Genomic DNA, 12,789 nt, shown 5'->3' on the forward strand with positions numbered 1-12,789 from the left:
TATGATATTGGAACTAAACGTGGTTTAGTGAATGAAAACTCTACTTACTTGTGGCATAAACGTTTGGGGCATGTTTCCAAAGAAAGATTTATAAGATTAGTAAAGAATAAAATCCTTCTAGATTTAAATTTTCACTGATCTTGGTATTTGTGTGGATTGTATAAAAGGAAAATAAACAAAACACACAAAGAAATGAGCCATAAGAAGCACACAGCTTCTTGAAATAATACACATTGATATTTGCGGACCATTTGATGTTTCCTTTTTTGGAAAAGAAAAATATTTCATCACCTTCATTGATTACTTTTCACGTTATGGTTATGTCTATCTATTACATGAGAAATCTCAGTCAGTAGACGCTCTAGAAGTATTTATTAATGAGGTTGAAAGACAATTAGATAGAAAAATAAAAATCATTAGATCTGATAAAGGTGGTGAATATTATGGAAAATACAATGAATCGGGTCAATGCCCGGGTCCGTTTGCCAAATTTCTTTAAAAGCATGGCATATGTGTTCAATACATTATGCCAGGTACACCACAACAAAATGGTGTAGCTTAAAGGCGTAATCGAACACTCTTGGATATGGTTAGAAGTATGCTCAGTAATTCTTCACTGCCCATATCGATGTGGATGCATACGCATAATACTGCCATGTACTTATTAAATAGGATTCCTACTAAAGCAGTTCCTAAAACTCCCTTTTAGTTATGGACTGGAAGGAAACCAAGTTTAAGGCATCTGCATGTTTGGGGTTGCCCGATAGAGATAAGAGCTTATAATTCACATGAAAGAAAGTTAAACTTAAGGACGATCAATGGTTTCTTCATTGGTTATCCCGACAAGTCTAAAGGATATAAGTTTTATTGTCCTAATCATAGTACAAGAATTATTGAAGTTGGAAATGCAAAGTTCATTGAGAATGGTGAAGTTAGTGGGAGTCAAGAATCACGAAAGGTTGACATTCAGGAAGTTAGGGTGCACATTACTGTACCACTGACTCCTAATAATGTTGTTGTTTATCCTGTTGTTGAACCTCCTAACATTGGACACAAACAACAAATTAACGAACAATTGACCCACAATGAAGATAATGAACCTGCAGTAGATGAACCATGTGAAATAGTGTTGCGAAGGTCTGAAAGACAAAGACGCCCTGCTATTTCCAATGATTATGTGGTATACCTACAAGAGTCTGAATGTAATTTAGGACTTAATGACGATCCGGCTTCATTTTCACAAGCCATGGAAAGTAATAATTCTAATAAGTGGTTAGATGCCATTGATGATTAGTTAAATTCTATGAAGCATAATGATGTTTGAGATCTTGTCGAGTTGCCTGAAGGTTGTAAACGAGTCGGGTGTAGATGGGTCTTCAAGACCAAACGCGACTCAAACAACAACATCGAAAGATACAAGGCCAGACTAGTTGCCAAGGGTTTTACTCAGAAAAATAGTGTTGATTATAAGGAAACATTTTCCCCAATCTCTAAGAAAGGTTCGTTACAATTATCATGGCTTTGGTGACTCATTATGATTTGGAGTTACACCATATGGATATAAAAATAACCTTTTTAAATGGAAATTTGGATGGGGAAATTTATATGGAGCAACATGAAGGTTTCTCCATTACAGAAAGGGAAAAAATGGTGTGTAAACTTAAGTAATCAATATACGGGCTTAAACAAGCTTCCCGACAATGGTATCTCGAGTTTCATGATACTATAACTTATTTTGGATTCAATGAAAACACCGTCGATAGATGTGTGTATCTGAAAGTCAGTGGGAGCAAGTTTATTTTTCTGATCCTGTATGTTGATGATATCTTGTTTGCAACAAATGATCTTGGTTTATTATGTGATACCAAGAAGTTTCTCTTTAAAAACTTTGAAATGAAGGATATAAGTGAGGCATCCTATGTGATCGGAATATAAATATTCCGTAATAGATCACAAAGATTGTTAGGATTGTCTCAAAAGACATATATCAATAAAGTTTTGAAGAGATTCAAAATGGAAAAATGCTCTTCTAACGTCGTTCCAATTCAGAAGGGGGACAAATTCAGTCTCATGCAATATCCACGGAACGAATTGGAACGTAAACAAATGAATGTAATTTCTTATGAATCAATTGTAGGAAGTCTGATGTATGCGCAGACTTGTACAAGGCCAGACATCAGCTTTGCTGTTGGAATGCTTGGTCAATATCAAAGCAATCCAAGATTAGATCACTGGAAGGCCGTAAAGAAAGTGTTGAGATACCTGCAAGGGACAAAAAACCACATGCTTACATACATGAGGTCTGATTGTCTAGAGGTAGTTGGTTATTCAGAATCAGATTATGCCGGATGTGTTTGATACCAGAAAATCCACTTTTGAGGCTATAAAAGAATTCTGGTCCTCCATTTGCCTTTAAAAGGTAAGAACAAATCTATTCTATCACACACATAAATTAAATTTACGTGTTTTGACATTGAGGCTAAAAGGAAGAAATCAGACCAACTCATTGTCTCAGCCAAGAGGATCCAACCCAGGTTTGAGTTTGATATTAAAATAATGTATGATATAATGTTTTGTGAGAGAAAAAAATTGTAACTTTTTTCAGAGAAACGTAAACTAGAATAGTATTTTTGGTAATTTTTAAAAATAAATGCTGAAAATGAATAATATAAAAGTTCCAAAACTGTGCTTAAAGTATAAACCAAGTTAGTCTATTTTCAAAAAAATTCAGGGTAGGTTTCTTTTGAAGTAGTTCGGAAAAATTGAGTTTGAGTTTGCTTTTTATTTGAATTTTAAGATATGTTTGAATTTTTGTTTTTTTTTTTTTTTTTGTTTTTTCTATTTTGTGTGTTAGTTTGATTTGGATTTGTGAAATTTTGATATATATTGATTTGATGGATAATAAATATAATAATATCAATGTGTTTCAACATTGATTTTCGTCATCTTCTTTGCTGATTTTTCATTGTTTCTTCCATTGATTCGATTTAGGTAAGAAGATTGAGTTTGATATTAGGTTGCGTTCTTTTGTGGGTTTTACGACAAAGTTTTAATTATGCAGATTTCTTTTTTTTTTAAAAAAAATATCAAATCAAACAATTATTATTTTTATATATTATACGGTAAATTTATTTTATATTCAAAATATTACATCAACTTCTATTTATATCCATTAAACAAACTATTTAAATTCAATTTTTTACTTTTAAAAAATTAAAAAAAAAAAAAAAAAACTAAACTCACGAACAAACACACCCATATTGTTTCTAATTAAAGTTTAATTTTTTGTTATTATCGAAATTTTATTAGGGCAGATAAATTTTGCCGAACTTGTTTGAAGTGAAAACTGTTAGAATAAGCAAGTCCACTGCCAAAGATAAAACACATACAAAAATACCGTCAGTTTTTAGTACAGGTGGAAGAAGGTATTTGGTTGGTATGCAGCTATGGTTAGGGTTTTAGCAAAACCCTAACAAGACCCAAACCCTCTCCTGCGCACCCACTCTTCCTCTGGCTAGTTCTTGCTCTTCGATCTTGGGGAGCCTCCTAACACTTCGGATGATCCAACCACTTGATTCTGCCTACTTCCCTGCTTCAATCCGGAAATGAGGCCTATAGTTTTCAGGATCTCCTTCCTCGCTACCGCAAACCTGCGGCAGCAGCTGAAGAATTCGCCTGGTTTAGCGTTTTCGACGGTGCAACATCCGAATCAAGTATCCAACTATCACAATCGGCGTCAGGAGGAGGAGGGGCGCAGCGTGCGGGTGTCCGTGTGGTGGGATTTCGAGAACTGTAGCTTGCCGGTAAACACTAACGTGTTCAAAGTGACACAGGGTATCACTAACGCCGTCAGGGCGAATGGGATTAAAGGTCCAATTCAGGTTACGGCTTTTGGAGATGTAATGCAGATTTCGAGGATCAATCAGGAAGCACTTTCGGCTACTGGAATCAATCTCTGCCATGTTCCTTCTGGTAGATTTTTCATCTTTGTCTATTGCGGGGCTTCTTTTGTCGGATGTTTTTCTAGGCTTATTGTGATCTTTGGATTGGTGTGCTTTGAAATGGTGGATTTGATCGAACTGAACACCTGAGAAATTTGTGAAGTTTTGCTCTGTTAGACTCTTAGAGGCTTTAAAGGCTATAATTTTCTTCTCTAGTATCGAAATGCCGCTTCAAAATGTGTAAGACCTTGAAGTGAGTTTCCTATGTGTGTATTGCTTTTCAGGGGACATTAGAAGCAGATGGTATGGCTAGAAACAAGTAAAGATTGACATGTGCAAATGTGGAAGTCAGTCAGTATGTTAGATCCAAAAAGAGACCATTTCTATTAGTTTCACACCATAGTAAAATCTAAGTGCAGTCTTCACAAGTCAAAGTTTCTTGAAATGAAATATATTATCTATATATTTTTTAAATTCTAATTCAGCAACTTTTTTGAGTTTTTATGAACTAAAAAGTTGCTATGAACTTATAAATGATAGAAGATATTGCATATATTAGCAACTTTTTTGTGTCATGTTATATATGCTATTTGATTTGATTTTTTTTTTGTTTGGCTTAACAGTCTTGAAATTTAGGGGACTAAATTATTTTGTTGCAAATGTTTCATATGGTCTGATGTTTTTATTTCTTCTTTTGTGGTTTAGTTTTAGTTTGGACTTACATATGTGTGATTATGGTCATTTTATGGTGCTCTTATGAATATTTTCCAGAAAATACATGAAAGTCATATATTGATTTAGAATGTTGTACTCAATATTATGCTGACCTTGTTTTAGATGAAATGATCTTAAAATGTTTAACTTTGTTGTACTTACTGAAGATCAGTTCAATGATGAAGAGTTGTATTCATAGTTCTAAACCACATTTATTTATGTGCTTTGTTGTTTAGGTGGCAAGAATAGTGCGGATAGATCTCTTCTTGTGGATCTTATGTACTGGGTTTCCCAAAATCCTCCGCCAGCACATATCTTTTTAATATCTGGGGACAGGGATTTTGCAGGCATTTTACACAAGTTGAGGATGAGCAATTACAATATCTTACTGGCTAGCCCGGACAGTGCTCCTAATGTGCTAATTAGTGCAGCTACTATCATGTGGCACTGGAGTTCCTTACTCAAGGGAGAAAACATTACCGGGAGGTTCTTCAACCAGCCACCGGATGGCCCTTACAATTCTTGGTATGGCCAATACAGGACTCCTATTGAGGATCCATTTGCAGTAGTGGAGCATCAAACCTCTTGTTTACCGGCTGAGGAATTGGTTGAGTCTAAGGTTCGTCCAATTCCAAAGTCTGTTATGAAGCAGATTCGTCATATTCTTAACTCATATCCAGATGGAATTGCTATATCTCAGCTTGGCACTGAACTAAATAAGTGTAATTTGACAATAGACAAAGACTTTTATGGGTATAGAAAGTTGTCTCGTTTCCTGTCAGCAATGCCACATGTTGTAAAGCTTATTCATTTGGGCAAAGATCAGTACATTGTGAAAGGAACCAATTCTAGATACGCTGATGAACCAATTCCAACTTCATCTATCCGAGAACTGGAAGGTGGCAAGTTTTCAAAAGTGGACAGTGAGATAAGCTCCGGTGATGATATATCCAAGAAAAATACTGCATCTCAAATTCCTGAATTGAAGGTGAATGCTGAGATGTTGGGGCAGCACGACACTTCTACATCAATCAACACTCCAATTGTAAAAGTGAAAAATCACTCAAAAAGTTCTCAAGATCCTAAGAGGGAAGAAGAGTTGAAAGAGTCTCCTAGAAAAAGAAGCATACAAGAGATACAGGAACAAGATAGAAATATAAAATTGCAAGAAAAACCAAAGAAATTTAAGGCAGCTTCTACTGCCATTGAAAGTAAAGACATATCCCAAAATGATGAAAAGCAAGGGGTTGGTCCTGATGAAGTTTCTCATTCTGAATCTGGGATCTTCAGAAGGTTATGGACAAAGTGGTTTGCAAGTGTCGATATGAATGATAAGGAGAAAAACCTTAACAAATGTGAGGAAATGAAGGGAGCAAAGGATAATATTGGGAAGAAAACTGTGGTACCATGCAAATCTTTTCAGTACATGTACCCAGCTCTATTTTCACCTTCTAGTCACGAGGCTTTGATTGATGATAGGATTCCTAGGGATGATGGTACTGTCCCAAATGTTCCTGCTCAAGGTTCTGGTTTTCTAAATAAGAAAATAACCTGGCTTAAGTACTGGAATTCCCTGGAATTTGACAATAAAGTAGATAAAAACGGTGAAGTGATGGATCAGGTGAAAGTTAGTTCTAAGCAGCTTGAATTATTTTCAAAAGCATCATTTTGGAAAGAACTGGAATCATTCCTTGATACAACCCAAGGTGCAGCTGTTTTTTCCCAATCAAGAACCAGGTATTACTTACAAACTTATACTGATACATTTACTGAACTCATTTCAGTAGAGTTCTATATAAGTTAGTTTTAATATATTTATTAAAAATAGTCTGTCATATCTCATAAGAAATCATAGCAGCATTGCCTTATCTGTCTAATTACAATGGCATGTTGAATGTGGTTGCTTGGATTTCTTCTATAGGAATATAAATGAAGGGTTCATCAGCTATAGTACAAGTGGATAATATTTACTTTAAATATGACATATGCATAACTGGGCTGATTAATAGCTTACAAGTATGTGAAGTTATATTGCAATTTGAGATATTTTTGTGCCTGTATTATAAACCCAGTAACTGGGCAGTTGGAAAGAGAAATGCTAATACGTCAAAGAGAGGTCATTATTCAAATATTATTTCTGGCACTGCCTTAAAAGATTTGAAGATACTTTTGTTCAGAAATAGGAGTGAGACCGCTAATGCAGTAAGCCACTTTCTGATTCATTGAGGTAGTGATGATATTGAAAACTAAATGGTTACTCTAGGTTTGTTCACGGAACCTATTTTTGAGTGGCATAGTTCTCCATAAATATTAAAAAAATATAGTATATACATTTTAACATAATATATATACTTTATTCACCCATAAAAATCAACAATTCAAAATAAAATATTATTTTTTATATTACCGGCATAATTCCACATACCTAATATAAAAAAACACATTCATTCAAAAATACAAAGTGAACACACCCTCTATTTTTTTTTTTTTTTCTTTTAAATGCTAGTATGTATTAACAGTATCTTATGAATTGCCAGCTAGATTGTTTAAGAATACATGCTAGTTTAATATTCAATACAACATTATTTACTTTTTTCCATATTTACCGTTCTATCATCTATAGTTAGTATTTTGTCATGGAAAAAGAAAGTGTATTTTAGTGGTATCAATGAAAATTTTCTTCACATTTCATGGTTATAAACTCTTAGACCAGATCTGATTGGATGGATTTAGATTTGAAGGTGGATTTTAAAAGAATCGATTTGAATCACGGAATTAGTAATATTTCAAAATTTAATTCACATTTGGTCTTAGAAAGCATTTGAAATGGCATAATATTGAAGCATTTTAAATATTAAGAGTGGTTAATTTTAAATCCACATCTGACTTCATGGATTAGAAATCAATTGCATTGTCAAATGAAACAATCATATCAAAACTCTTTAGGCCAAATTCCTTTGACTAAATGGAGCTTAATGTCTGTTTGGTTCTTTTGCACCGTGATGGTTATCTACATGTGATAGTTTGTTTTTCTTTTTTCTTTATATATATATATATATATATGTAACATCATGGTATGTGAATCTGAACTCCGATTCCATCATTTTAATTTGTTCATCAGGGAGAATCTTGTGCAAAATTTACAGAAACAGGGACCTTTGATGCTCAAATCTCTTCCTGAAAGTGATTTGCTGCACCTAATTGACTTGCTGATCTCTGACAAGAAATGGGTGGAAGAATGCTGCTCTGAAGCATTTCCTTTCAGACTCGTTCGACTCACTGAAAAAGATCAAATCAATAATCCTCCTGCAGTTTCGAATGGGTTGAGCCTTATCTTCGAAGACAGGGAACCAAATCTGCAGCAACTTGGAAACAGAAAGCATCAAAATCCTCCTCATACTGGAGTTACACAAAATGTGGTGGCCCACAGGGGTTCCTCAAGCAAGTCCAGAAATCAATTGTTGGCTGACTGTCAGAAACTTGTGGATCATATTCTAAAGGAATATCCAGATGGATTCAACACGGGGCTCTTTGGGAAATTGTTCGTGGAAAAATTTGGGTATGCTCTTGATCTACAGAAGCATGGATATGAAAAGTTACAGGATCTTTTACGGACGATACCTGGGGTGGAACTAAAGTCTAACTTACTTTTTCCTGCTGGAGCATTCAAGAATCTGGAAACGGATCTTTCAGAGCAAGAAAGTAAGATTGCACCAACGGGTGAGTCATGTGATGAGTCCTTTGTTTCACCTAACAATGATGATGACAGTGACTCTTCTTGGGATGAACTCGGTCCTCTTGATAACTCGGGGCTGGGGTTAACAGGAAAAACCCAGAAAAGAGAAACTGAGCACAAGGTTCCTGATTATGAGCCTCTAAATGTGGACAACTTCTCTGATTCAGAAGAGGAGAAATTCTCCCTATCAGAAAGTGAAGTGAAGTCAAAACAGGAAGAGGAGCGAAGCTCTTTGCTGCAGATTCTTGATTCATGGTATGGAGATGAGAAGGGAGACAACAGAATGAAGGACCAACCAGTGGATAGCAAGAAACTTATCGATATTGCAGATAGCAGCTGGTTGCAATCCAAACCGAGTGGCCCCAAAGCCAAGACTCCATCCGTGGCTACAAGCCACTTAAAGAGGTGTAAACCTTCAAAGATGTACTCATTTGTTGCTGAACAGCCTTTTGATAACAATGACAAATTAGTTGATGGCATGCTCAGTAGCTTAAAGAAGTCTAGTGCGGGTTCGCCTGACTCCAGTGTTGTAGGCTGATGTTATGCGCGACTGAAAAACCTGTGGTATGGTATGATTTCCGCAGCTCTTTCAATTTTCAAATTAGCCTTTGTGAAAGATGAAATACTTTATAATATCATTTGAAAAGAAGAAAATAATAAACCACCTAATGCACATGCTTTCTAAAGTTTGCTGTCCACTGTAGTGTGAATGTTTAGGAAGGTAGTCTCTCTATGGAGAAAATTGTAAAATTATTAATACTTTCTCATATTAAAAAGATAAACGTGAATTACTTACTACCTACCTTGTGATAGGAGGTGACGGGTGGTTTCTTTTATCTTGGATGGTTGGCACTAGTTCGAGCAGAATGGCTTTCGTTGATATCTGACTGGCTGAAGAGGGGATAGATTCTCAAGCACAGCACAACAGACCACAGTAGATATCAGGTTTCCACTGTTTTAGTTCAAGCTTTATGTTGTTATGCCTTGAGAAAGAGGGGTTTATATCATTCATACACACTCTGCTACCCCTATAATAGATTAGGTTAGAGGAAATGATCAATGCTGATAGATAGATAGATATATATGAGAAATGCCATCGATCCCCTTCCTTCCCTTACCCTCAAAATGAAGTGGCCGGCCTTTGTTTGTGTGATCGGAGCAAATCTGAATTGAGTTCACCAGCTCTTCCTTCCTTTGCCTTTCTCTATTCTCACTCTCATTTTCGGTCATTTCTTTAGTTTGTTTTGTACAGCTACATTACATAACATAACATAGATAATCAATTAATTGTTCACCATTTAATAAGATATAATTTGTAGAATTTAGAGAATGTAATTATCTAATCCTAATATATTATTCAACATAATATATCGAGATATGGATCGATCATACAATTAAAACATTTTGCATATGAATTTGGATCCAAAACCTCTAGGGCCTTTGTTAATATCTGCAAGTTGTTGATTTTAAGATACATGTTCAGTATCTATACATTAAGTTGATACTCTTGTGATAAAGTGACAATCTAGTTCTTATATTTTGTTGTTCTTGTAACACTAGGTTTGAGCCAATGTGTAATGTTGCCTAATTGTGACACCAAAATTTTATCTCTGTCATCTGACAAAATTAAGTTCAAAAAATAATTGCATAATCCATAGAAGTAGTTTACATGCAGCTAAGATCAAAGCACGGTACTTAGCTTCAATATTAAAACATGTGACCGCATCTTGCTTGAATCAAATTATCTCCAACAAACAGATAACAGCTCGAGGAAGAACTCTATCGACTAGAGATTCTGCCCAATTAAAATTTAAATGTCCAATTATTTCAGAGTGATTGTGACTTGCATACAATAAGTCTTCCCAAGCGGCCCTTTGGTGTACTGCAAATATGCGCGTAAGTAGGGTTTGCAAAAATTAACCCGATCTGATAATTCGATTTGAATTTGACTTGAAATAGTTGAGTTTAGATTGAGATTTTTGACTCAATTAATAATTGGGTCAAATCAGTTTAACCCATTTAATTAAATGGGTCATATTACGGTCTAAATTTTCGACCCGAAAATAATCCATCTAATCTATTTAATTAATATTATTTTAAATTTAAATATATTTTCTAAATTTTATCAACACAATTAAATATTTATGGCCAATTTATAAAAATAAAAAATAAAAAAAATAAAGGATTGTGTTGTGTACTATTATGTAGTGTTTGTTAATTCGACTATTGAATATCGGTTTTATGATATGAATAAATAATTTTTTGCTTTAATACGTATATATATGCATTTGAAAATTTTGTTAAGTGTGTTTGTCTAGGGGATTGGATTGGATTTCACTATTCATCCAATTTTTTTCCCTAAAAAACATCAAATCAAACACCTATTTTTCATTTTTTATATTATACTAAAAATCAATTTTACATTCAAAACATCACATCAACACCTATTTATGTCACATCATACAACTATTCAAACTCAAAATTTTTTACGATTCAAATCCCAACTCAAAATCCAATCCCCAAACAAACACACCCTGTAGAAATTGTAATTTTAAATTAAAATTTTAAAAAATTTAGACTTAAACATGTTATACATGTCAGATTCAAGTTGACTCGATTAATAAAATGTCAGGTTAAAGTCGTAAATATCAACCCGTTTAGTTAAATGGATCAGGTCAGGTCAAGGGTTTTATAACCCGTTTAAAGCTGACCTAAACCTGAATCCGACCCGACCCAACCTGATCTGTTTGCCAGCCCTATGCGTAAGTACCCTGCAATTGTAGTTACAAGGTGATTGAAGGAATGGGCTTACGACGTTTACCTCAAATGATATATTTAGTCATGATAATTAGATAATTGAGCTTTCATTCTATATAGTCCAAGGGGCTTTTTTTTTTTTTTTTTGTTTTTTTGTTTCTTTTAGGAAACTTCGTATTGGGATCCATAAGAGAATTTACAACCTTACATTCAATCATGCTTGTTTTTTCGCATGTTAAGATCATAATTTCTCGAAAATAAGATAGCACTATTATTTGATAGGACAATTTAAATTTCTAAGAAATATCAAGTGATTCTAAATCCTTAGTTCTAAATAGTTGTTTAGGTGCTCATTCGACCATGTAATGTCATCCATATGAAAATACTTGTAAAATATGGTATGATTAGACAAATATTGTATCATTCCAAATTCATGAATAACCGGTCAAAAGTGTCCAAGTCATATCTCCTAAGATTGTTTCAAGCCATAGAGTGGTGAAAGAGGCGACACATGAGCCTAGGCTCCCCCGAGCAACAAAATTGGATAGGTTCTTCGTATAAACCTTTTAAAGCTCACTATGCAAGAAGACATCTTTAATGAACAACTAATGTAGAAGCCAACGATGCATAACTACCATAGACATGAAGGAGGATGTCTTTTATATAGGCACCTCTACTCGAAGGATAAGACTAACGTATTTAATGGACATAGTATCTTTTTAAGTGTAGGTTTTTTTAAGGATAGTTAATCCTAATGGGCTTATTGGAATTCGGGCTCAATTGTGATTAATCATAAACCTAATCTATAAATACTATCTTTTGTACTTGTAAAAAGTGTGCCTCTTCATATTGCAGTAATAAGAGAAGTTTTTGGTTGCCCCCATGGACGTAGGTAGATAACCCTTATCGGCCAGAACGCGTAATCCTTTGTGTTCTGTTTTCTTGTTTGTGTGTGTGAGTTAATCCTAGCAAGTGGTATCAGAGCGAGGTTATTAAGACTAGTCACACAGACTTGTTTGTTAAAAAGCAACCACTACAATAAGTCGGAATAGATTGTCAGAACACGTTAAAACGCGTTATACCCGTCAGCGTCAGAACGCATCAGAATTGTTAGATCCGTCATCACAGATCTCGTAAGAACGGATCCATGCAGTTTGCCTTGATTTATAGACAGCCCTGATCGCTGAAAGCACACTGCAAATCCGACCCTACGCACTCTGCAAACTGTTGAATTCACATTTGCATGATTAAATCATGTCTAAGGACAGAAAGACAAAGATTGACAAGTTCAAATGACAAGATTTCGGTTGGTGGAAGATGCAAATCGAGGATTTGCTTTGTTAGAAGGATCTGAATTTGTCCTTGACTGAAAAAAAACCCCCCGAAAAGATGAGTGAAAGAAGGTGCGTCTATTACTTTGCATATAAATGAATTTAATACTATAATATTTCGGTTGTTGTCGGTGGATATTAAGTTTGACGATGAAGTTCAAGTTGGTCATGTTATTCTCATTACCTGAAAGTTAGTCAGGAATAATCACAGTTGTTAGTATTTTAGCGGGAACTTTTAAACTTACCTTTGAAAACATTTGTGACTTAATCATAGAAGATGATATACAGAGACGAAATCCTAGTGAAACTT

The 12,789-nt window shown here is 34.7% G+C and overlaps 1 protein-coding gene across 4 annotated transcripts; it reads left to right on the forward strand.

Moving 5' to 3' along the window:
- The first annotated feature begins 3,404 nt into the window (after positions 1 to 3,404).
- Positions 3,405 to 9,700, forward strand: LOC127248790 (uncharacterized). Of its 4 annotated transcripts, none has more exons than XM_051271314.1 (4): positions 3,405 to 3,972; positions 4,892 to 6,392; positions 7,777 to 8,960; positions 9,205 to 9,700. In XM_051271314.1, the coding sequence occupies exons 1-3, from the start codon at positions 3,606 to 3,608 to the stop codon at positions 8,927 to 8,929; spliced, it is 3,021 nt and encodes a 1,006-aa protein (XP_051127271.1). In that variant the 5' UTR covers positions 3,405 to 3,605; the 3' UTR covers positions 8,930 to 8,960; positions 9,205 to 9,700. The 4 variants fall into 4 exon arrangements, with proteins under 4 accessions (XP_051127271.1, XP_051127273.1, XP_051127272.1 ...); XM_051271316.1 differs by having other exon boundaries at positions 9,208 to 9,700; XM_051271315.1 differs by having other exon boundaries at positions 7,777 to 8,955.
- The last annotated feature ends 3,089 nt before the right edge of the window (positions 9,701 to 12,789 follow it).

This window comes from Andrographis paniculata, unplaced genomic scaffold, assembly GCF_009805555.1.
Source record: "Andrographis paniculata isolate CXL003 unplaced genomic scaffold, ASM980555v1 Contig34END, whole genome shotgun sequence".
NCBI classification, from domain to species: Eukaryota; Viridiplantae; Streptophyta; class Magnoliopsida; order Lamiales; family Acanthaceae; genus Andrographis; species Andrographis paniculata.

What these genes read in the sequence shown, in the direction of transcription:
- LOC127248790 (XM_051271314.1), top strand. Translation starts at nt 3,606, where the DNA reads ATGAGGCCTATAGTTTTCAGGATCTCCTTCCTCGCTACCGCAAACCTG. An exon ending in TCTCTGCCATGTTCCTTCTG is followed by an intron (nt 3,973 to 4,891) that starts GTAGATTTTTCA and finishes TTTGTTGTTTAG; the next exon opens with GTGGCAAGAATAGTGCGGAT. An exon ending in TTTTCCCAATCAAGAACCAG is followed by an intron (nt 6,393 to 7,776) that starts GTATTACTTACA and finishes TTTGTTCATCAG; the next exon opens with GGAGAATCTTGTGCAAAATT.